At 37.6% G+C, this 25,674-nt stretch overlaps 1 protein-coding gene across 1 annotated transcript in view; it reads right to left on the bottom strand.

Moving 5' to 3' along the window:
* The window catches only part of LOC121729857 (heparan-sulfate 6-O-sulfotransferase 2), a 130,937-nt gene that overhangs the window by 15,005 nt on the left and 90,258 nt on the right, over positions 1 to 25,674 (bottom strand). The window contains exon 4 of the mRNA XM_042118508.1: positions 2,259 to 2,384. Within this exon, the coding sequence (XP_041974442.1) occupies positions 2,259 to 2,384 (126 nt within the window). The remainder of the gene's footprint in view (positions 1 to 2,258; positions 2,385 to 25,674) is intronic.

Below are 25,674 nucleotides of genomic sequence, written 5' to 3'. Positions count from 1 at the left end.
CAGTTTGGTCTACTGGAAAATGTTTTTTCAATTAATTTCTTATTTATAAGGAGTTGTTGATTTTGGAATGTTTTACATTAGATCCGGCGGACGGCGTTATCATCGCATTCAATATTATTCTATTTCAATTTTAGTTTGTCCTGACAGATGGTGCTACGATTAATTTGAAAAAAATTTTGTTATTCAATTCATGTGCTGATTAAAATATTAAATAAATAACACATAGGCTACAATTTTAACCGACTTTCAAAATGGGGGAGGTGTTATGTTCGTTTTCTTATATTCAACGATTACTCCGCCGTTGGTTAACCGATTTTCAAAATTTTTCTTTTGGTATATAGGGTATCATCCCAATTTGGTATTATATTCAGAAAAGTGATGATCTGATGAAGGATCCATAAGTAATCGAGGGAACTCCTCAAAACTTATAGGGAAACATATGGTGACTTCGGTTTCGTGAGAAGTATTCTAAGCATATGCTACCAACAAGTAAGATTTTGCACCGAGATATACCTGGTATACTGTGGTTCGGAAGGTGCTGAGAGAATTCCTGATTCTTTATAGATACGAGTTTGGGAGTTTCGGCGTTGTTTTAAGAACAGAAAGCATATGCTACTATGCAAATTACATTCTTCATCATCATCATCATCATCATCACTACCATATCATAGTCTTTTAGATCGAGACTCGAGTTTGTCAAGCGATAATTAAAAAAAATCTATATCTACCTAATATTATAAACCTGAAGAGTCCGATTTAAAAACTTATCTCAGTGTTAGATAGATCATTTATCGAGTAAGACTCATCATTTATCGAGAAGGTTATATTATATTATTACTCTAAGACTAATACGACAGAAGAAACTCAGGAAAATGTGGGAAAAACGGGGGAAATATTTTTTATGGGAAAATGTACCTACGGATTCTGTAAAATTTCTAATTTACGCGGGCGAAGCCGCGCGGGACATCTAGTTAGCAAATAAAACTGTCATTGCGATACTTAACCGATTCAATGCGGCGCACATTTTTGAAGACTTCCAGTCGTGGCGGCACACAATTTTCTCGTGACAGGTTATCCGTGTCATACGCCATAGAAGTAGATGACACGGCAACCGTGTCACCCGCCACGTTCAAAAAGGTTTATTGTTTAGTTGAGCCTAAACCATTGATGCTAACGGAAGGCTACGTTGTTTTGAGTTGACTTCGAGTAGCTTTACTAAGTGTTAACCTGAAAATGGCAGGTAAGCGATTTTTTTATTCAGATGTTGCAAACCTTATATAGGTCTCAAAGTTAGAAAAACGAGTATACTAAATATAATCGGGGTTTCCGATGTAAATTATTATACATTCGTAGATAAATTTGAACAAGTTCGTTGTTAAGTTTTTTAACCGACTTCCAAAAAGGAGGAGAGTTCCAGTAATAAAGCTCATAGGTACAAGACCACTTTTAACCGCAGGGAAACGTTTTATTCCTATGGATAAGGAAGTTTGCGGTAACAGCTAATTAAAAATATTTTCGAAAGAAACAACTTAGATTAAAACAAAAATCGTTAGTGGATTAGTAATACTTTGATGTCAACGCATTACGTGGAAAATTAAGACGGTTTTGTCCGGAGTAAAACCTTCTAAAGTGTTATTTAAGGGAGATACAATTGCTTTCTAAATGACACGGCTCACGTGTCACATGCCACACGTTAAAAACATGTATGACACGGCTACCGTGTCATCCGCACTGAATCGGTTAGTAAAATAATAATTCTGAATACAGCCCTGGATATTTGTTACGTTTCAAATAGTTATCATAGATGACGACAGATGGCGGTTTATAAGTAGTATAATAATAAAAGCTATATAACTACGGTTTTAGCTATTAAATGTGTTTAAGACTAAGTGTATAACAGTTACCAGTATTCAAGTATGATTATTCCGATAAACTTATGCAAAATTATACGAATTTACGTCTGTATTATCTTTCAAAGGTTTGGCCATCTAGTGTCAAGTAGTATAATTAACGCTGAAATCTGAACTGTTCTAGAACTTTCATATTTAAATTACATTTAAAATTATTTACAGATGCAATGTGATGTTATTAATATTATCACGCGGGCGAGCGCAACAGCGCGCGGCGCGCGGCGGCCGGCGCGGCGTACAAGACGGCTTATCCATGTAAATCTATACATTGAATCGGGCCGGCGCCGCTCCCGCCCCGCTGATTTCGAGACTGGAGCCTTAGCGACGATGTTTCCATATCTCCCTCACCTGGCGACAGGTTCCCTCAGCAGCGTGATGTAGAAGTATCTCCTGTGGACCGCGGAGCCCTCGTGGCGGTCTAGCTCGCCGCCCACGCACGCCGTCAGCTCCGTGAAGTCCGCGTGCAGACCGCATCTGGAGACAAGGAGAACCTTCATTAGATGATTATTCATATTTGTAAAGTCATACAAAATGTATTCTATACCTCGATGTCATTGGTTTCAGGTTTGACATTTCATGATAATACGTATTGTTTCCAAGTGAGCCTTATTGGATAATCTACCAATGTCCAATTTCCAATCCAGCAAAATTAAATGCAAGTACCTAGTATTTGTAGCTGCCCCAATAGAGCCTTTGCTCTATTCTAAAAGCACAAATTAGGTGTAGCTGACTTAGAATGGCTACCAATTAACATCTTTTATGAATACGACGTCGGTAAAGCTCACGTCTAACGGCCTAAGCCTTACTATTATGGGCCGCAAATTGCCATGAGTCGCATTATTATGGGTGCTTTGGATCTTGCAGCTAGCGAGGAGCCAGTTCGAAGTCTTTTTGCTTAGTAGGTTTATAGAACAATAGCAACATATCAGCTTTAGAGTTCCGTTAAGTTTCCGATTAGCAGCTATTACATATTTTAGTTTCGCTAGTCGTCATATTTTGTGCTTCAAGATACACAGAAAAACAAAAAGTAAATAGGTAAATCACCTAATCGATGACGTTACATGACCTTTATCGAAAACTAACATAAGCAACACAAACAGTCACAAAAACCCCAGTGCCCACACTCCACAGGCCACTAATTCAAGTCAAGTCGTTGATGCATTCAACTATTTACTGACATATTGCTATTTGCTAGTAACAACAATTATCTAATTATATTATATTTTATGCTGGTGACATAGTTTTTAAATGGCAGTTCATTTAGCAGGCTTACTGTAATCATCCTAAAAATGCGTTTTGTCTGTAGGGAGAATAAAGACAACGAAAACTTTGACGACAAATAAACAAAGACAACGGGACAAAAACCTACGATTAATCTGTTTTGTTACCTACTCTCTTGCGAAGGAATTATTTCTATGGGGTCCAAAAAATCTAGAAACCTTACCAATAATACCTTGAGATTTCACTAACAATACACAATAGTAACGACATGTAACGATATTTCACGTTATGTCGCGTGCCCGCCGGCTTTTCAGAACTCGGTACTAACACGGAAACGTGCCGACTCGACCGGGCCCGACTTAGCGCTTAGCTCACTTGGCTTCTCACTTCACACAACTTCAGCTTTATTATACGGTTTATTGCAAACTTCCATACAAATATATAAAGCTAGCTCCTTTCCGCGGCTTCTTCCGCGTAAAAATTCTTAGCACACTAACTTTATCTCCTATTTGGCGACGTACCTCCATGGGATAATACTTTTGAAAAATTATTCACGTTTCAAGTTTCAAGAAATAGCCCATGACGTGTTAATAATCTTAATATCTGTTGTAAATATTAACTGTTGCAATACTATTAAAAGAAACAATTAAATACCATCAATACAGCGCAATCAGAAATTCATAGAGAAAACAACAACAAAAAGTGCAACGTCTTATTAATGTCACAATGCAGGTGTATATGTTTTATAATCTAATTAAACAGCTATTAGCAGACCCATCATTATCCTTGAACGCTGAACCGAACCAAGAAACTGATGAAGAATTCAAACCAATCAGGGTCGAGGATTAATCATTGGAATAACATACAATACCGACATATTCAGTATTCATTCCCACAATCTAAAATAGAATCGGACTACTAGTTTTCATTAGCGATACACCGATAAAAAATCGATAGGAAATGAATGAGTCTCCGCTAGCATATATTACTACATTTGCATATTCTTATTAATAGTGAATACTGAGAATATAATACTAGTTTTGCACGTGACTTCATCTATATTCTATTTATACTCCGTCGTCTGTCCGATGTCTAGTGATGAGAAAAGTTAAAGATGTTATGAAAGAAGAAACCACAGCGTCATCATTATTCGTAGAGTTTCTGATAGGCCTGCATTATACTGTTTGGGCACTGTAGGTTTCTTTCTACGCAAGAATAGATAAAGTCTAGTAGATTGACAAGGGAAATCTGTCAATTTATCCCTAAAACCTGCCAACGTGATCCCATCCTTTCGCCTTTCTACTGTGGTCATGCTAATTCTGCTGGCTCGTTAAACAATACAAGCGCAACTGCAGCCTGCAAGTGTATGAGGAAATACGAAGTCCATCAGTCCCTTTCCTCAGCACTTAAACTAGCTTCCCAGCAAGCAAGTTCCGGAAGACAGGAATAAAACTTATTAACTCATTCCCACACCAAACTTCACGCATAATCCGATTAGCGATCTAAGCGACAGACAGATAGACAGACGTACGTAATACAATTTTTTAGATATACATTGAAATTGATACTGGTTTGCCTTCAGACACCGCGGCGTCTTGCGTGGGCGGCGTATGCACATTATAATGACATTTATTCGCAATTTTCCACTAAGAACATTCCAGATTTATGTTATTGCATGTCGCTGTGTTCATTAACTGGTTAGCTTAATGAAAAACAGGACTATAATGAAAACAGCAGCAATAAAAGCCAAGACTTAGTTATATGCGGTGTAAAATACATGCCATTGAGTGGGCTAACCGCTGAGATATAGAATGAATGTGACTGGTATATTTAATTAAATCCATATTTCTAATAGTTTTACTACCTTATAAAATGATACAGACGTTATAGATACACAGCGGTTTGTCTTTAAAGCAATTTTTAGGGTTCCATAGCCAAATGGCAAAAAAACGGAGCCCTTATAGATTCGTCATGTCTGTTTGTCTGTCTGTCCGTCCGTATGTCACAGCCACTTTTCTTCGAAACTATAAGAGCTGTACTATTGAAAATTGGTAAGTAGATGTAGTCTGTGCACTGCATTAAGATTTTTTTCATTAAAGATTAAAAAAATGATTGAGCTGTGTTCCTATGTTTTGCTTTTTTTGTATAATCTAGCCAAATCTGTTTTCTGGATGTTTGAACACAGTTGAAAATCTTTTTTTGGGTTTTTGAACTTTCATATCTTATTTAATAACTAAATTATGGAAAAAAAAGAAAAGATAGGGAAATTGTATTAGTGGCCGTAGATATTCAGGAAAAAAAATTATAACTCTACTAGCATTATCCAGGGAGGAAACAGGGGACAACGTTTGTATGGAAAAAAGGGCGGTGTGGACTCCTCTTAACTTTATGGATCTTTATCTGTGTAAAACTATAAGGAGTTAGTTACGGAGTAGGTACGTGAAAATCAAGGAAAGATAATTACCATTGCTAGCGAGGATATTATCTAATGCTAAGTACTCACATACGGTTTTGCTCGATAGTTTTACTTCGAATCGAATGAAATGACATATTTGACATAATATTTAATTCCATCGAGCCAGCGCGAAGCGAGCCATCGAGCTGTTAGTTTTGCGGTCCACGCGGTGGTTATTGCTCGATTTGGAGTAAAACTATCGAGCAAGACCGCGAGTACTTACTACTTAGCATTACACATGAAAATTATTATCATGTAAACATAATTCCTCACTCAGTGTCGAGCCTCGGGGTGCTATCAATACACAGACACGGAACACAAAGCTCCTCGAATTAAGCACTCACTCACTGATTTAAGTTCCCCGAGCGCCAGGTAGGTACGGAGCATAAATACCGTTATGAGTCCTCCCTCCTCAGGTAAATATGCCGAGCCTTTGGGCTAGCACAAGGACTATTGGAGTGGATATATGCGAATCTACAAAACCAAAACGTGCCAAATCACACATAATTTTGTAGCAGCCTCTGCCTTAACGCTCCACGAACAACGAATCTATCAAATAAAACGTGCCAAATCAAGCAGAAGTTTGTAAGAGTCTTAAGGCTCCATGTTGGGCGATGATGATAAACCATGACTGCAAACCTGTAGCATGCCACAATCACTGTCAATGACGGGTAATAACCGTAGAGAGGGGCTTTTACAGTGTCAGTCTATCCGTTTGCCTGATTACATCTTCACGATTAAGAAGCTAAACCATATTGTTGTATAATTTATTACTGAGGTACTTTCTTTGCACCCCGGGAAGCGACTTGCTGCTCGATGTGCAATTTTTAGCGTAACCAATTTGCGGACAATATTAAGTAAAAAGGATTCATGAAACAGTCAGAAAAACTGTTTTTCCTTCGCCTGTTTAAAAAAAAAGTACAAGTACCCGGTCCACACACTTGGTAGCCTAGGCCTGCGGCTGCAATATGAGTGCTACAGATATAATCCAAGTCGTGTTTGGCGATAAACAGCGTTACCGGTGCTTCACGAACGAGAGACGTGTTTGAACACAAACAGAGGATAGAGTTCCCTAGGCTATAGTTTTGCCAAAAATCTTTAAATACTCAATAAAAGGCTAGATTTTAATATGACATACTCAAACATTTTAATGTGCTAACTTGCTAAGCATCACTCTACTATTCTCTTGAATAAGTATTTATGATGGAGCTGAAAAGTAGAAAAAGCCATCTAGGTCATCTAGTAAAAAATAAGAACACAAACATAGTAAATGATTGAAATGGCTCATTAGACGTACAAAATATTGACAGAGTAGATCATCAAAAGGCGGTTGGCTCACCGCCATTACAAGCAAATGGCCATATTAACATCTAATTTAACGGATCAACGACTAAATTTAGGGTCAAATAAAATCGACAAGGCACAGACTGTTAACATGATAATAGGGGTGAGGTTGTGACTTGTGATTCCGTGCGTGATATTTGTTATTGTTTAATGCATATTAAACATCCAAAATTATAGTCATTATACTCGTAAGACTTGAATGAGCTTCTTTTTTTATGAAATAAGGGGGCAAACGAGCAAACTGGTCACCTGATGGAAAGCAATCCGCTCCAGCGACATGCTGGAGCGTTGCCGGCCCTTCAAGAGGGAATACGCTCTCATCTTGAAGGTTTGTAGGTCGTATTGGTCCAGAAATACTGCTGGTGACAGTTCGTTCTAGAGCTTCTAGAAGAACAAGCCAATTGCGCGATGCCAAATAGAAGATGACTTGACGAATAGAGCAACTTCGTCGGGTAGGTAACTATATACCTACACAAGTATATATGAATGTTTATACATTCTTATATACTTGTGTATATAGTTACCTGTTTATACATTCTTATATACTTGTGTATAGTTAGGTACACGACGAAGTTGCTCTATTGCAGGTCACCAAATGGCGGACCGCGGCCCGCATCCGGACCGCGCCGACCCATTGTTTGCGGACCCAGCATTTTCGAAGATGAACTTCTTTAAAAATAAATTTCGGTCTCGACTTACTGATGAACATCTCCAGGATTTAATGTCAATAGCTTGCACCAATATTTTACTCCAAATTTCAAAGAGATAATTAGAAACAAAAACTGACACTTCTCATTAATAAAGTAAATAAATACTTTTGTAAATTCCGTAATTACCTTTGTTTTTTTTTTTTTTTTTGATGTGCGGACCGCGAAGGTTGTTTCGTTTCTTAATATGGACCCCGAGCGAAACTAATTGGTGACCCCTGCTCTATTGACTATTCATCAAGTCATCTTCTATTTGGCATCGCGCAATTGGCTTGTTCTTCTAGAAGCTCTGGAATTATAGGTAAGTATCGCACGGAAGCCGCACATCTTGCTACGATAATAGCTCTCCCCTGTCCTTTTCCAAGGCAAATATGTCAATCACAAAATTTCATCCTAATTAGTTCTGCGTGAAGTGAGAACAGAAAAGATATTGTCAGTATCTTGGCTTGCTGTACTCACTCTCAAATAAAGTTCGTAGTTACCTTTTAGTGTAGTGACTCTATTATAATAATAGATATCGTAGAACTTGGCATTAATTTAGGGAAACATTACTGTTTAATGTTTGTATAACATTTTCTAACACCAAAATGTGGGTGCTACTAAAACAATAAACCCAACGGTAGACATGACACACGACTTGTGTTATTACAATGAAGATCCTTTTAAGGCATACGGGTTCCACCCAAAATGTGTTCACCAAGGTCTTTGTTGTAAATTGTAATAAAACAACCTCTAATGGTAACGAAACTACTCATTTGAATAAACAAATATTATACATGTCTGTATGTGTGGATTATATTATTATTATGATAGAAATTAATGGTAGGTGTTTTACAAACATATTAGTATAAATTATACCTTAAAACTTACATTCATAGATTAAGCATAAAATTAACGCTTCGCTTCGACGCCGGCAATAGAAAAACTGCATAAATCATTATATTACCCAGACAATTACAGGATATAGCAGCTCATAATAGAAAAGTATTAGGCGGTGGAACAAGCGAACCTCAAACCTGCAAAGACTGTCCAAGTCATTCCACCCAATAAATGTAAAATACTTATCTCAAATGTCTAAAGAAAGCCAAATATGCTTTTAAACACACGGAAATCAAAGGAAACCTTACCATGTTAGGACTTAAGCAAATCTTAGGAAGTCTATAGACCTATACGTCTCATTTGAAATGTTCAGTTACCCTCGCAACTTAGCATAAGACACGGCTGCGTTCCTCGTGATTTGCATACGCTACACTGAGCCTCATGCACAATATAAATTGTATACAGTAGACCACCTAAATTGCACTATTTCAGACGGATGAGCATGAGTTCCTATAGACTCAAGACAGCAACGTAACGTTATGGAATGTGTCAAAATTAAAAATATGAACGATTACAATATTTACATACCACATTGTAATCGTTCAAATTTTTTAGTATGTAAATATTTTGCAGTGAATCTTTGTACAGGAACCTAGGTAATTACTGTCATAAGCTGAATAATAACTCAAATATGGGAAATATTCTCGTATGGGAAATGATCTTGGTATTACGTTTGTATGAGAATTTCGATGGCACCCGGACTCTTAAATATTTTGACCACTCCCGTACATTTGACACGATACGATTACTAGCTACGAACTTATAGTATCATCCATATCTCCATACTCGTCTAAACCAGCGGTTTGAGAACATACAGATTATAGACACAAGTAGAGCACTTATTATCATTCGTTAGCCTATCATTCGAAACGTAAATAAAGGCACACGAAAGCGAAGAATTAAACCCAACGAAAGCCATTTACCATACTGCGGATCACAGATTAATTTAAAACGATCGAAAAAGCCGATCGCCTGAAAAACAGAGCGGCGGCGGCGATGAAACAAAAACAATCCTCCAACATTACTTGACGATTTTAAACAGGCGCGAAATTAAAGAACAACACAATCAGTAGGTACCCCGATTCTAGATTTTTAAAGCAATATTAATGTGGCTTCCTTCCTAATTACATCCAGTATAGCATCTTGTCTAACTACGAAATTGTTTCTACTAGTACTACTAGTGTAGTGACCATGTATGTGTGAATGCGCGAGTGTCAGCAGTTCTGTGTCTGGGAGGCGATGTATGTAGAGACGACGGCCAGTCACTGCGTGAGGCCTTGTCAGTATGAACGGGTGTTAGTTTTGGGATAGTAAAGGCCAAGTTTATTATAACCAATTGGCTTTACTAGTGCAACCCGGGGACTTATTAGTGAGGGACTTAAGAGACTAATACACTAGTAAAAGTTATGTGATAGAAAATGCCTAAAGGCATTAAGCCGGCCTCTGTACCTTGTTGGTACAAAAAGTATATAAAAAAACACCTTCTAACCGGTGTCGGACTTTTTGGAATTGGTAAAATATGTAAAAACTCACATCAGGACATGATACCTAATTGAATATTCAAAAGACTGATGGCGACATGATGGCTGTAGTCCGTTGACGCGACGTAGGACTAAAGGAGTGAGCACACTCCTTTAGTCCTACGTCGTTTATACGTGGGAGAGCCATGCTTCGGCACGAATGGGTCGGCTCGACCGGAGAAATACCACGTTCTCACAGAAAACCGGCGTGAAACAGCGCTAGCGCTGTGTTTCGCCGAGTGAGTGAGTTTACCGGAGGCCCAATCCCCTACCCTATTCTCTTCCCTACCCTCCCCAATTCCCTTCCCATCCCTACCCTCCCCTATTACCCTATTCCCTCTTAAAAGACCGGCAACGCACCTGCAGCTCTTCTGATGCTGCGAGTGTCCATGGGCGACGGAAGTTGCTTTCCAATAGGTGACCCGTTTGCTCGTTTGCCCCCTTATTTCATTAAAAAAAAAACACTGAGACGGGCCGTGCCGGGGCTCAGCGTGCCGGGGCTCACCGCAAAAATCCGCCTCCATACAAATTGTATGGAAGCGGATGCGCGTATCGCACACTGTGTCGGGGTGCAGCGGATTTCCGCTTCCATACAAATTGTATGGAGGCGGATTTTTGCGATGAGCCCCGGCACGCTGAGCCCCGGCACGGCTCGTCTCAGTGTGCTCACTCCTATAGGGCACAGGCCGGCGAAAATGTACGCCTCTCCCTCACGTTTTCACTTCAACAGGGTTCTCCCGGAATGCAAGCCGTTGCTTCCTTTTTTTGCTCTGAGTAAGGCAGAATGAATCGGACAAGAAAGCGGATACGAAGCCGCATTTACATAACATAAAATAGAAGAATCAAGGTACAGATCTCACCTATAAACAAAATGTACGCGAAACATTGTTTTTAAGCTTTTGGCGGTGCGCCAAAGAGTATGTGTATGGAACACTTTATTTTTATGCATCATTTAACACCGCGAGCAGGTTCCAGCGCTGGTGCGGTAATGCGCTTGTTACAGCCGATGTTTCCGACGCTGGAAAGTTGCTGGCATAACTTTTTATTGTACAATCAAAACCAAGCACAGTTTGTGGCACTTTAGATTTGCAGGTATACAAATTGTACCAAAAGACTGATTTTTGAAAACCTTTTTGAAATTATGTGTTAGTGTCTAAACACACTAGGCCGAAGTTACGCGGCGTAAATTACGCATGATTACATCAACGCATACAAAATAGTAAATACGGACGGAACGCGAAGGAATAGTGTGTCATCGGTAATTTAAAATACATTACAGACAGTAATCATGCGGAATTTACGCCGCGTAACTTCGGCCTAGTGTTTAGACACTTAAAACAAAAACAGAACGCAATTTACGATATTATACCAACATCAAAACTTTCGAGTTTCCCCAGGCTCAAACACACAGTTTTGAGTTGGGCCTACCAATACATAATTATGACAAAAGCTAAAACGTATACAATTCGTCGGGGTTTACTTAAAACCTCCGACAGGGCCTTTATGCTAATAACTAAGGAATAGTAGAGATAATAATAGAGATATAGAAGCAAAAACTCCGAGTCATAACTTTCAAGTTTCAAACTATTCTTGCACGTTTCCGATATGAAGTTAGCTGACGTTCCTCGTCGTCAGCCAACTTTACTTAGGAGTACGCAAAATCTAATCCTCGGCTTGTCATTAATCTTCGGGGGTGCAGTTACGAGTAGCTTAGACTCCGCGCATGGTCTACAGAAATGTCGCCGTCGACGACCATTTGCTTTCTGATTGTTTGCTCTAGAACCCAGAAAATAGAGTTTACTTTCCCACAAAACATTATTGTTTCCTGCACAGCCAACTTTTGTGGAAAATTCGACTTTATTTTACGTGTGCTACAGTATACAATCAGATAAGAAATAGACGACCAAGACATTGCTGCCGGCCGTACAGGTCTTCAGCGTCTTGCTGTTAATAATCTACTTTACGACCGTTCGGGAAGCTATCCTCACAAGCTCCTCAGCCTTTAGTTTACTCATTACGTACGTACGATTTACTACGTGGAATTCCCAGTCAGCAGCTATAAATTGAGTAATATCTTTTAATGGAGCATCTAGTTGTGCTCGTTAAAGATATGGCCGCTTTCCATCGATTATTTTGTCCCAAAAATAATATGTTTACATTGGTACAGTAGCAGACGCCAGTGTCACATCAGGTCAATTAATTACATAACAATCAGAAGTTATTTAGGCACTTTTTTGTAAGGAATCCATAGAGATTCCTTCATCATTAATCGAAAGAGATTCAGAACAGACATCAGAACACGCAGAAGTTAGCTTAACGAATATGCTTCGATAGCAAAGCATATTTTGCTAAGCTTGTGTTCTCCAAATACTTAACGTGCTTTAATCCAGCTCAGCATCAAGCAACTTTTGCCCGCTATTGCATCAATACGTACTAGCGTAGATTCCACTCGTTGTGATTCATGTGGCCTAATAATCCTCCTGTATCAATGTCAATTGTGCTTATTTACATTGATACTGCTGGCGCCAGTACCACTGGTTCCTAGCTGCGCTGGGTAAGCCACGTCAACGTAAACACTGGTTTATCAACAGTCCATCTAGTAACTGGTTTATTAATATAAATAGAGATATAATATAAAAATACCCGGATTTCTGTCTCCAGTATCCACTGGCATTAAGCATTCAAACGTGCACATTACCCGCTAAACCAGTCCATCAACGAGTGACCTACTTGTCTCGCCAGTAACCTCTAATCACCGGTGTAATCGGCCAGCTACTGGCACTAACAGGTGTTCACGGTCAGTCGTTTACGACTGCCGCAAGACATTGAGGTGATTAGCATGCACAGATAAATCTACAGGTTATAACAAAACTTAAGAGGATACTCGAGGGGCGAGAGAAATTGAAAATAGGTATTTGAAAATGTATTGCTGTCTCACCAATCTCAAGTCTCCCACCGCAGAGCGCGATAGAGACAACACGACAAAAGTTCCAATAAAAGAACAGAAAATCTTTGATTCGTTGTCCGCTGATTCCTTCTCCAAAACTTAACCGATTTAAGTACTTTTTTCATTAAGAATTAAGGCAAGGATTGAGCTGTGTTCCTATGTTTTATTTTTTTTGTATATTTTAGCCAGTTTTGTTTTCTGGGCGTTTGAACACAGAGGAAAATCTGGCCATTTTTTGGGTTTTTGGACGTTCTTATCTTTTTTAATAATAAAATTATGAAAAAAAAGAAAACATAGGGACATGCTTATAGTGGCCATATATTCAGGAAAAAAATCATAACTCTACCGGCATTATCCAGGGAGGAAACAGGGGACAACGTGTGTATGGAAAAACGGCGGTGTGGAATCCTCTTAATGATAATACTTTAGGGTGTGTATGGGTCCCCTATATAGAATTCGATGTAAAAGTAGCAGCGCTGACACTAATCTCAGACACAAAAAAGCAAAAAAAAGTTTGTCAGTTAAATTACAAAATAATAAAATCATAATGCATCATGATTTATGACTATGCAATATGAAATACAACAAAAATGCAAAACCACGTTTTTCAATCAAGATATTCTGTCATCGCGGACGGCGGAAGTTGTAGCGGTTGAGTCACCGGAAAACCTGGAAAAACCCCGCATTACCGCTTTACATGCAACACCGACTCAAATAATTACACCCTACTGTGTTATTTAGGAAAATAGCTTAAATCTGACTTTTTCAAAAAAATAAAAAAATACATTAACGGCAGACACGAAAGCACAATTTTCGCTTTTGTTTCTTACAAAAATAATCGATCCTTTAATCATTATTGTTCATTTTTTTAAAAAGATGCTTACTATCCACTACTGTGTGGTCGGGGCGAATCCCGACGTAGTAGCCTCGGTGATGGTCTTTTAGGAAAGTGTAGTTTTCTAGCCTCACCTAATTCAAGGGAAGCCCGTATCCTACTAGACATATATTTAGATTTCGTTGTAAGTAATATTTAGGTATAGATAGTTTATAATATTATGTTGTGGTTGATTTGTTTATAAGCTTTATGGGGGTGGCATTGTCGGTCACCGACAAAACCCCTCAAATAAATTGATTAAAAAAAATCCACTACTGTATAAAGACGATACAAAAATGTTTCGTCATTATCTAATTCGTTAGAAAAGTCACTTAACAGAAGCAGCAAAACATACAACTATAACCGCCTGTATACACAGTGTAAATATTTTATTACTTCATCTAACAACTATAATCACTAACATTTGGAAGGAGCCCAATATTGGGCAGTTATGTTGTAAGAGGTGCTATGCTAATTCATCGAAAAACCGAGCAAAGAAATTGCGGTGTCGGTTACCGGTGGCGGAGTGCCAACAACCCGCCAGCCCCGCCGAGCCGACAACCACCACGCCGGAAACCTTATCGAGCCACTTTACTCACAAATAGACTGTATTTGCCAACATACACACCATCGAAATACCATACTATGGAACGATAACAGCGGGGCTAAAATGGCCGCTTTGGAGAACCATAATATTATGAATCATAATATAATCATAATATGATTCATTCTTTTTAATCGCAAAATGTAAGTCTGCTTGCAATTCTTGTCTAGTAATTCGTACTAATTTGACATATTTTGTCAGTTTGACAGTTTTGACAATTCATTTGTTGAATTGATTGAGAGGAATTGCTAAATGTTACCTTTTAGCCCCGCTGGACGGTGTTAAGCATTTGTGTATCATCCCACAAAAAATACGTATTTAGATTATTTGTAGCAAGACTGTATTCATAGCTCAATTTTTGTGGGTTAATACACAAAATATACTTAACAGCGACCAACTCTCATCTTAACGTATGAGCTAACTATGACCGCTCAAAGTATGGCTCCAGTCACTGTCATAGGCGCTCTACACGATCGATATTTATCTTTATAATATTAACTATTTGAATCTAAATCCAGTATCACTATATTATAGTGTGCAGTACGGCAAATCGCCTAAATTTTCATCACAATTCGTATTAATTAGATTAATAATGTCACGATCAATATCACAAAAAATATTAAACGTATAGCTTTCGCCGCATTCTCTGGAACCGTTTTTTACTCAGCAACTCTTCTATATTAAACAAGTACCTATTTCGATGTCTTCAGCGTAACAAAGCTGTAACAGCTTTTACTCGTACATGTGGCGGAGTGCGAAAAATATTTTTGTTGAAAATATTCGGTTATTTACATTTTGCTTGGTTTAATTTTGCTAGATATTTACAGAATAAAAAACTTTACATACAGCACAAAATTAACATAACGTACTTGCAAAGTATGTTTGAATTTGTACGAGAATACTTTTATACTATTTTCTTTCTTTTCTCTTCTATAACTTTACATAGAGTAGAAAATTAACGTAACGCGATATACTTACTTGGAACAAATTTTGCTGAATACCTAAGTATTATTTTTTTAACGGGCTTTGGCCCACCACACATTCCCACCACTGTATCTCCTGTGTCGCCAGGATCGACAGCGGTATCCAACCACGAAAACCCTTTGATATGATCTCATGGAGCCCGAGGGACATGCTAAAGCTGTCTTGGGACCCGCAACGAAAATAATCAGAAGAAAATAGGAGTAGGAAGAATTCCAGATTCCCTCCCCATATAAAGCGGGAGACAGCACAAAGTTGCAGTGACCGAAAGTAAGTAAAATACCTAAGTATTTGTGTGTAGAAGAATTTCACTATAAACTATTCCTCTTTTCCCTTACATTCTGTTCCTAACAAATAACAATAGCATTTAAGCATTTCCCATCTTGTGCCATCAAAGCTTTAGTTGCTGAATCAAATCGCAGCAGTATAAACGAGTAGTAAACGACTTTTGTAGTAAAAGCGCGCGTAAAGCGCTTTACTACTCAGTACTCGAGAGGTGCGATGACTTCTGTAGTTCATTCAGCGATGTTCCACCTTTGGTTTATACGAAAGTGTTCCTTATGTGTTTGGAATAAAGGCCTCATAAAACGGACTGTAGTTGAGGTAGTTTCAGCGTTTAAACGTATTGTTTTTAACAATTCCGTCCATTATTTTTATAAGGACATACCTACACGTTTTAATGCCCAGTTTAAACATAAAAACTTTAAATGGCCGCTCCGGAGCTTTTTACATTTAGGATTGAATAACAGGATAGTGACTTTTCAGTCGCGTTTGAGTAAGGTCAATATCTTGAGGGGGTGACAGACGTGCGAGTAAGTACGCGGACTTATGGCTCGACGATCTTAATCGCCTGTGTGTCAGCCAAAAGCGGCGAGCCGCGGGCCGCGAGCCTGGGAGCATGGTAATCCAGTAAGGCTCAAAACACACCGGACCACTTCACGTCCAAAACGGCTAAACTGATTTTGGCAAAACATGGCATGGAGGTACATTGAGCCCCGGGAAAGGACATAGGATACTTTTATCCCGGAAAAAGTACGGTCCTTGCGCGTTAAACGAATTTCTGCGAAACGTAGTTGCGGGCGTCATGTAACTACTTGGAAAATGACTGAATGAATGATAGAACGGGAGCCCTAGAAATTTTTTTTTATTACTATCAAGCAAATTTTTTGTGAGTAGCTTCATTTTGATACGACAAACAACATTTTTATTTGCGAAAAATCTCGAAAGTGTTAGCTAACAGAGATAGAAAGGATTTCATACTTTGACTTGATGGTCTTAAAATATGGACTGTTTTATTTGTAGGACAATGTTACTCCTAAATTATATTACTAATAATCTATCAATAATCAATATACAAAAAATCAGCTCGTTAGGTTTCCGTTTTAGGGTTCTGTAATCAACAAAACTTGGTTGACTACTGAACCCTAAAACGGAACCCTAACAAGCTAATTTTTTGTATATTGATAGGATAATAGTTATATAATTTAACAGTGACATTGTCCTAAAAATAGAACAATCCATATTTTAGGACCATCAAGTCAAAGTATCAAATCCTTTCTATTTCTGTTAGCTACCACTTTCAAGATTTTTCGCAGATAAAAATGTTGATCGTCATATCAAAATGAAGCTACTCACAAAAAATTAGCTTGATAGTAATAAAAAAAAATGTTCTAGGGCTCCCGTACTATGCATGGTTTGTACTTTATATTTTACTAAAACAAAACAAAGTTACATTACAAAATTACATGGACAACAAATATGACTTACTACTTAAAATAACTAAATATTATGCTCATTCACACTTTCATAATCTTATTTGTCCATGGGCCAATTTAGGGAGGCCACATATGATTTTTAAGAGCATTTAAAAAGAATATTCATCCTATTTTAAGCCAAATCATGTTGAAAGCCGTTCTTTCAACATTTCGTTTACAAACGTAACTATATCTCCGTTTGTTGGAGAACAGATTTGGTTTCTCTATGTCAATACTGGATGGTCCGATTCCACGAGGTTTTTTCTTTGCACTATAAACTCGTTCAAACAGACGAAACGTTAGGGAAATGTTGGCGGAGCGAGTACATTACATTCTGAGTAATCATTGTGTGCTAAAGTTTTACTCATCTATATAAATAAAAATGAATTTTAAATATTGTTAGTCTCGCTAAAACTCGAGAACGGCTGAACTGGTTTGGCTAATTTTTGTCTTGAAATATTCGTAAGTCCAGGGAATGTTTAATAGGAGGGATGTGACGCAAATTTCACCGGGTCAACTGGTCTATAGATAGTCTTAGATACTAGCATTACTAGCACCCGTAGCATGGCTACAGTAAGAGATAAACTGAAGGTGCCGTTCCTCTCTTCCTCTTTACCGCGGTTAGCCGCGATCGACAAAAAATCAAATATAATGCCACTTTATGACATGACATAGACTATAGACTATACTTAGTCCTAAAAATTCAAATAAAATCCTACTTTATGACGTAGACTATATTATATGTCATAAAGTGGCATTTTAATTGTATTTTTGTCGATCGCGGCTAGCCGCGAATGATACAAAGAGGTACATTTTGTAAGCTATAAGTGGTGACACTTCTGGGGGTAATCTTCTTTATATTTAAGCCGGTAGTATTATAGCAGCCCTTACCAAACTTTATTTCCTTTTGATCCAATAAAACCAAGTTTAATATTTAGACGCTCATTTTATAAAATGGCGTCAGCTCTAAAATATGACCACTATAATACAATTTGGCGTTACATAATACATGCAAATGTTTACGACACCCGTCCCGACACGTCCCGACCCGACACCCGACGCGTGTTATCGACATACGCGATTATTATCTGACGTTTCACCCACACGTAAATTTCAGATTTCAGAAATTATTTTTTTACATGATACAAAATACGTTGTGAGAATTTCACATTTCATTCATTCACCCTTTCTTTACGTCATTTTATTATGAAGGGAGGTGTAACCATAAAGTTAATATACCTAGCGGAATAGAGCAACAGTCTCAAGCTGTCAAACGAAACCAAAATTGGTTTTCATCTGTGTGAAAAATATGTGTACGTATACACTTACACAAGCATGATTGAACATGAATTCTATGAGATTAAACTGTCAACGTGCGGCACGTGCCGACTGGACGTCAAAAAAAGAGTGCTGCTGTCATGTATCACACGTCTATTTTTACCACGCAGTGTTACTGATAGTGATTAGTGACATCTCTCTTGCTCAGGCCTTTGTTTCTCTATAACTTTATGGGTGTAACTTCTGCAAACTACAATATCAACTTTAACTACTTAAACTAATATATTTTACATACTAAAATTCTATATAACTACGAATCCACTTTCATACACATGACATTAAATATGAAGTTTTGTGCTTCGTGTCGTGATGTCAGACGAACACGTATCTATAATAGCTGAGAGATAATATTTAAAAAAAAATGTCTACGAATTCTTGTAACTAAGTAGAACACCTTATAGACGCTAGTCTAGAATAGTCTCGTGTCCAGAGTTCCACAATAATTCAATACCAAATGTGGCAAATTGGCAATACAATATCAAATAATATGTATTCAAAAACGCGCGACTTAGGGGAAAGTGGTTCAAAAAATTTGAATTTTGTGTGACATAATAAGTCAATGGCCCCTAACCAGGGCTACTTAATCGCCTAACAAGAAAGCACGTATTATACTTATATAAAATTTAAAAAGTTTTCGATAAAGCTAAGCCCTTCACTATCCTCATAAAGCCACTATAATATCAATTTCGACCACAATACAAAGCTTATCGGCGCTCGCCGTTGATCGTATCATGTCAGATCATGTCACTAAATATAACAGTGGACATTCTGTCGGTCGGTCCGTCGATAACATTGGAGAGCTTGGCACCGGGCCACCGGCTGCCCAGCGTACCCACTACCCAGTGTCCACTATCACACCACAATAATATAACCAAACTCCTAATAATATTATACAGGGTGTAACAAAACTAAGTGATAATACTTAAGGGTGTGTATGAGTCCTAGAGAACTCATGACATGACATGACATGACAGAACTCGTGACGCCGCCGCGGCGCAGCAACACTGCTATAATAAACCGATCGTTCCGGTCGAACTATTCGCGGACCAGGGTGTCTGTGTGTCGCAGTTTCGGTCTGTGACAGTTCGACCGACATCGGCAGAGCGACAATACGACAATATCCATACTAGTATTATAAATTCGAAAGTGTGTCTGTATGTCTGTTGACTGTTACCTCTTCACGCCCAAACCAGTGAACCGATTTTGCTGAAATTTGGTATGGAGATACTTTGAGTCCCGGGAAAGGACATAGGATACTTTTTATCCCGGAAAAATGTACGGTTCCCGCGCGATAAACGAATCTTGACGCAACGGAGTTGCGGGCATTATCTAGTATAATATAATTTACTGTTCCCCCGTGACCCTGGCAATCAATAGGCGTTCTATTATTACAAAGGGTTCATTAAAACTGTAAGTCGTAACTGTAAAACCCGCTGTAATCGTTAAATGACTGCACAATGGTCAATGGACGTTCGAACCGAAACATTTATTTATATTGACCATTCGCACGCCAGAATTAGCTCACCAAATGCACCACTCGTAAATGAATTAACGGATACAAATGAATAAATAAACACGACAAGAATACCGGATGGGTCTAAAAAGGATCCGACGAGGGTCCAATAATATTTAAATGTCCTTATGTTTTTAACGAACCGATTTGCCTAATCTTCAGAATATTTCGTATTGCATAACAGTTTTTTTGTGTGAAAAAAGAATTTGGTCGTAAAATTTCTGCCAACTGACAAGTTCTAGCTCGAGACTCTTTTAAAAATCGAATTACCTCGATCTCAATGTCACGGTTGCCCTGTGAGTCCTGTGACTTATAATGCTTAAATAGCGACGCGTTATGTCAAATCCTATATTAAGAGGGCGACTAACCCAAAAATCAAACATCGTCCTTCTCTCTTCACACTCACGCCCGTCTTTCATAATCTATAGTACTGACAACTCATTGAAGAGACAAAAACAAGAAAAGATACTCTTGAAAACCTGCCCCCAACAGTAACAGGATTTATATTTTATATTAATTTATCTCATAATATTATTATCTAATAATTATTTATTTCATACTTTTACCCTACGAATAATAAAAACTAAGGAAAAGTAACTCGGTCAAAAAACATGCTCCACAATACTTGTCGAAAAAGTGTACCTTAGGTACACATTTCAATACATTTGCAATATTTAGGTGACCTTGAGCGGTATTAGGCTGACGTTACATGACAGATCAAAAGGAACCAAATTTAAAACGGTAATAGTATGGGAGTTACGATTCCTTAGTTTTTATTATTCGTAGCTTTTACCAAATAACATGATTATGAAAGGATCCTTATAACCTTACTTATCTCACATCGCAAATCTTGTACAAAACCCCAATTTCGTCGAACAATACATGTTTACATGTATCGGACAATATTGCCCAAGCGAACACAATCATTATAAATTTCGGCGCCCAACTATCAACCGATATTGTTGGACTATCAAAATTGTATTATAGCACAGTACAAGTCACATACAGCAGAGTAACTTCAGCAGTATCAAGAATGTTTTACGCACTTGACACTGGCTTGCTTAAGGTCATCCCCTGAGCAAACGACCTTGACCATGCATTTGCCACGTTGCCGAGATCGCACCAACATCCTATTTTATTATTTATCTAAGTTCAAAATTGACCTAAAAAAAACAAACGGCGAATATGTAGATAGTGAAATTGTCGATCTATTGGTGTGTGTTTCAAATAAACGTAATTTGTGAAAACTAGGGTGATACAGAATGTATGCTTAAATTTAAATAAATTTTTATTACTTTGGAAGCTGATATCATGAGTATAATAAACAAAAATAGGAAATTAATATCGGAGAAAGGAATGTTCATATGCTGAAGATTATTGCTGTATTTTTATTATAATTTTGTAGCTTTCTAATTATAAGTTAATAAGACTTTTAAATGGTAAATTACGGCATCTCCGTAGGGGGAGCGCCTTCAAGGCGAGACCACATAATACGCGTAAGTGCACTATTGCAGCGGAGCGATGACTTTACGTCCCATATTAACCGGCATCTTGCGTTCCGTGTTGTGTTTTGAAAGAAATTGAATGAAAGAATATTTGGCCGTGGTATACGTGGCCGTAGTAACGTCTATAAGTGCAGTCCTATCAATTTTTTTCTGAAATCACGCTAATGTCTTTGTGCGCCCGGATTTGACGTTTGAGCATAAAACAGGTCTACTATATGTCATTTATATTATGAGGGAGCTACGTCGTTCGTAGTACGTACTACGAGCGCTCGTCGGGAGGCCGTTAACGTCCCTTTGTAGCGTTCAAAGTTATTCTACCTCAGATAGGACCTTTGTGTCGTTAACATAAGGATCATTATCAAACAAATTACAAGCTAAATCAACTCTGAACGGGCTACAAACTCTGTTATGTCCTCCGCCTCGTTACGGCGAAAATTAATCCGAAACATACACTAACGATCCTATACTATTACACAAAGGATAAGGGATATCACATTGAAACTAATGATCACGAAAGTCGGAAAATCAGTACAGTTACAGTGTAACATTCTATTAATTAGAGATCGCCCAATGGTCGAAATTCGACCTTAGTTTCAACGACATTGGACTACTACCCATATTTTGTAAAAAAATATTGACTTTATCATATTTTTTTAACTCTTGTCTCTGGGACTCAGCTGATCAGACTGGCCGTGTAAGCATTGTCTAATAGTATCTAAGATTCAATAAAAAAAAACTATAATCCATTTTCAATTTGTCACCTTCCATAAATAAAAGAGTATAAATCGTATGTATAGGCTTGTCACTCAATAATCTGTCATTTTTCCTAGTGTGTGTGTTGTAGTGTGTGTAATGTTTTATTTGTTAAAAAAATTATGATAAAAGCATAATTTCAAAATAATATTAGCTCGATGCACTCCTTCACCATATAAACTATAACTGTGCAAAATTTCATTCACCTACGTTTCCCCATTTTTCGTCATAAGGGATACAAAGTTTTTGGCTCACGTATTAATATATAGATTTTAACTCTTTTAGGCCTTCAAAACTTAAAACTTGTCTGTTGTTGAACTGTCACAACATGATTCATTAAACCCGCGTTAACTTTAATCAGATCCGAGCAAGTAATAGTCTAATATCCATTTTTGCCAACCTCTGACTGCCGCACTCAGAGACGAATATTGCTTACTTACCTGTAATTAAACAAAAAACATATTATGCCCAATACATTATCAGTCAAACTAAGATTAAAATATTGAAGTTTAATCATCATGTATCTGATTAAATGTCATAATATATTACACCAACGGCCGCATCGTTGGTGTAATATATTATGTACTAGCTGTTGCCCGCGACTTCGTCCGCGTGGACTTCAGTTTATAGCGCGCGATGTCAACAAAATTGGTGTCAAAAGCTTTTATAAAAAAACCCTGGTACCCCTTAAATCAATACAGCTGTGCAGTGTGCACACAATAAGTATTTCATTTTTTTATATTAAACTTTATACTTTATGCCAAATTTTAAAGCTTATTTAGCCCTCCAATTACACAACTTTACCCATAAACTATTTATCATTGATAGATTTAAGGTTACGTCACTGCAGATAAAGTACTGAGTTATTTAATACCGTAGAATAGATATAACAATCGAAAAAAATCGAAACTTAAAAAGATGATACCACGTCTTATAGAAAGACTTTTGAGCAAGCGTCAGCGCGATGTAGAAGACGCACGGCGCCATCTATTATGAATTGTTGGAACTAACTTAATTTGAACAAATTTACGCATTTTCACCCCCTTTTTTCCAGTAAAAAAGTAGCCTATGTCCTTTCTCAGGCTTTAGACTATCTGTATACAAAATTTCATTACAATCGGTTCGGAAGTTTTGGCGTTTGGCGTGAAAGCGAGACTGACAGACAGACAGACAGACAGAGATACTTTTGGCGTTTGGCGTGAAAGCGAGATTGACAGACAGACAGACAGACAGAGATACTTTCGCATTTATAATATTAGTATAGATTATGTGCACACTGCATAGCTGTTTTTGGGTATTTTGATTAATTAAGGGCCGCGCTACACCGGAAGCACTTACCAGGGTATTAAAAAGTTTTTAAATTTGACACAAATTTTGTTGACACCGCGCGCTATAAACTAAAGTCCACGCGGACGAAGTCGCGGGCAACAGCTAGTATTATACATAAAATATGTTTAAGATTTTTGAAATTTTATTTTAATACACATCCAAGACGTTTTCAATGTTCCTGACATTGAAAACTTTTTGTTCCGCCTGCGGGACTCGAACCCAGGACCCCCGGGATGAGCGCTGGCCACGCGCAATGCGAATTCATTTTCATCGAAATTTTCATGGAAATAAGATATTTTCCCACATCAAAATGTAGCCTATGTCCTTTCTCAGACTCTAGAATAACTGTATACAAAATTTCATTGCAATCGGTTCAGTAGTTTTGGCGTGAAAGCAAGACAGACAGACAGACAGACAGACAGACAGACAGACAGAGATACTTTCGCATTTATAATATTAGTATGGATAAGCAAGAAGGAATATTTTGGTAGATTTTTCACACAATTATTAACACTTAATACGGTTCCCTTTTTTCTCCCATTAAATATAGCCTATATTCAGCAGAAATAGTGTGGATTAAAAAATATGCATTAATACTTCCATCGTGCATCGGCATCGTGGGTATCGCAGACACAATAGATCTTCAATTGTTATGCTGGCAGCCGGCTGCCGCTATTGGAGATTTATAGTTAAAGAAATTAATTAATTATAATAGCAATCAAAAATAATAGTCATTCAAAACTTATTTTAAAAAGTTCTAAAAATATTACTTTCGTAGTCATAACTTTTAAAGCTTTTTTGAAATTAGGATTATAATAATGAAGCACGATAGTCTATATCAAATCAATAAAGCAGCACCCGGCTGTCGCATAACTATTGAAAATCTATTGTGTCTGCGATTCCCACGATCGAGGTAATATTTACGTGGACTCTCCGGGCGAGTCTGTGGCACTGATAATTAAATCTCTCCCCTACCGCACGCACACCCGCGCATCGCGCCTTGACGCCCAATTCGCAACGTGCAGCAGAAATCGTAATATTTTAATTTCGCCATAACATTAAAACCAAACGTCCAATTTTAATCATTCAAAGACCGAATATTATCTACATTAACTGTACTTAGTGATGAAATAATTTATTTTGATAAGGGTCAATAGCATGATTTAAATAAACGCATTTAAATATAGTCCAAAAAAAATTCTAGATTTTTTAATAAAAAAATGGTTATTGTGCCTCACTCAACATAGATAGGTATAGTGTGTCGCGGACTTTTTTGTAGATATTTAAAAGATCTATAATTACTTAGAACATTTTATGCCTCTATCTTTTATAGTTTAGGCAGCGTACGCAAAATAAGTAACTTTTCTGGTTGATTTTTTAAACCTTGCGTCCGAAAATCCCAAATATCTTACGGAACCTTATATTTTTCCAAAATAAAAATTAGCCTATGTTCAGCAGAAACAATGCAGGATTCCAATGGTAAAAGAATTTTTCAAATCGGTCCAGTAGTTTCGGAGCCTATTCGACTCAAACAAACAAACAAACAAACAAACAAACAAACAAACAAACAAAAAATCAAATCTTTCCTCTTTATAATAGTAGTGTAGATGTAGATGTAGAAGTGTAGACAATTGAGGAAAGCGTGGCCACTTGGACATTCGGAAGTAGTTGATGAAAACAGGACAAGTCGAGTCATCTAAACTGATTTAAATGAAATTTTGTATATATTATGTACATTGTACATTGGTTAGCTCTGAGAATATATTTTTATCTACTTTTTATATTGATAAGAAATTATTTATATGGCAAAACGACGTTTGCCGGGTCAGCTAGTCTATTTCTAAAATTTGCTTATCTGTATTTTCAAGGGTCAATTATACACTTAGCAGACACGTACAAACATTTTTAACCCTTTTTATCGAATTTGTCACAGTCTATTTGCTCGCCCTCCCCCTACTCTCGACCTACATTAAAACCTCCACAGAGCATTTAGCCACTCAGCTCTCATTCTTTTGCGCAAACTTTTAGCTGCCATAGGTT

This window comes from Aricia agestis, chromosome 8, assembly GCF_905147365.1.
Source record: "Aricia agestis chromosome 8, ilAriAges1.1, whole genome shotgun sequence".
NCBI lineage: Eukaryota > Metazoa > Arthropoda > Insecta > Lepidoptera > Lycaenidae > Aricia > Aricia agestis.
This window is presented reverse-complemented; position numbering and strand designations above follow the sequence as displayed.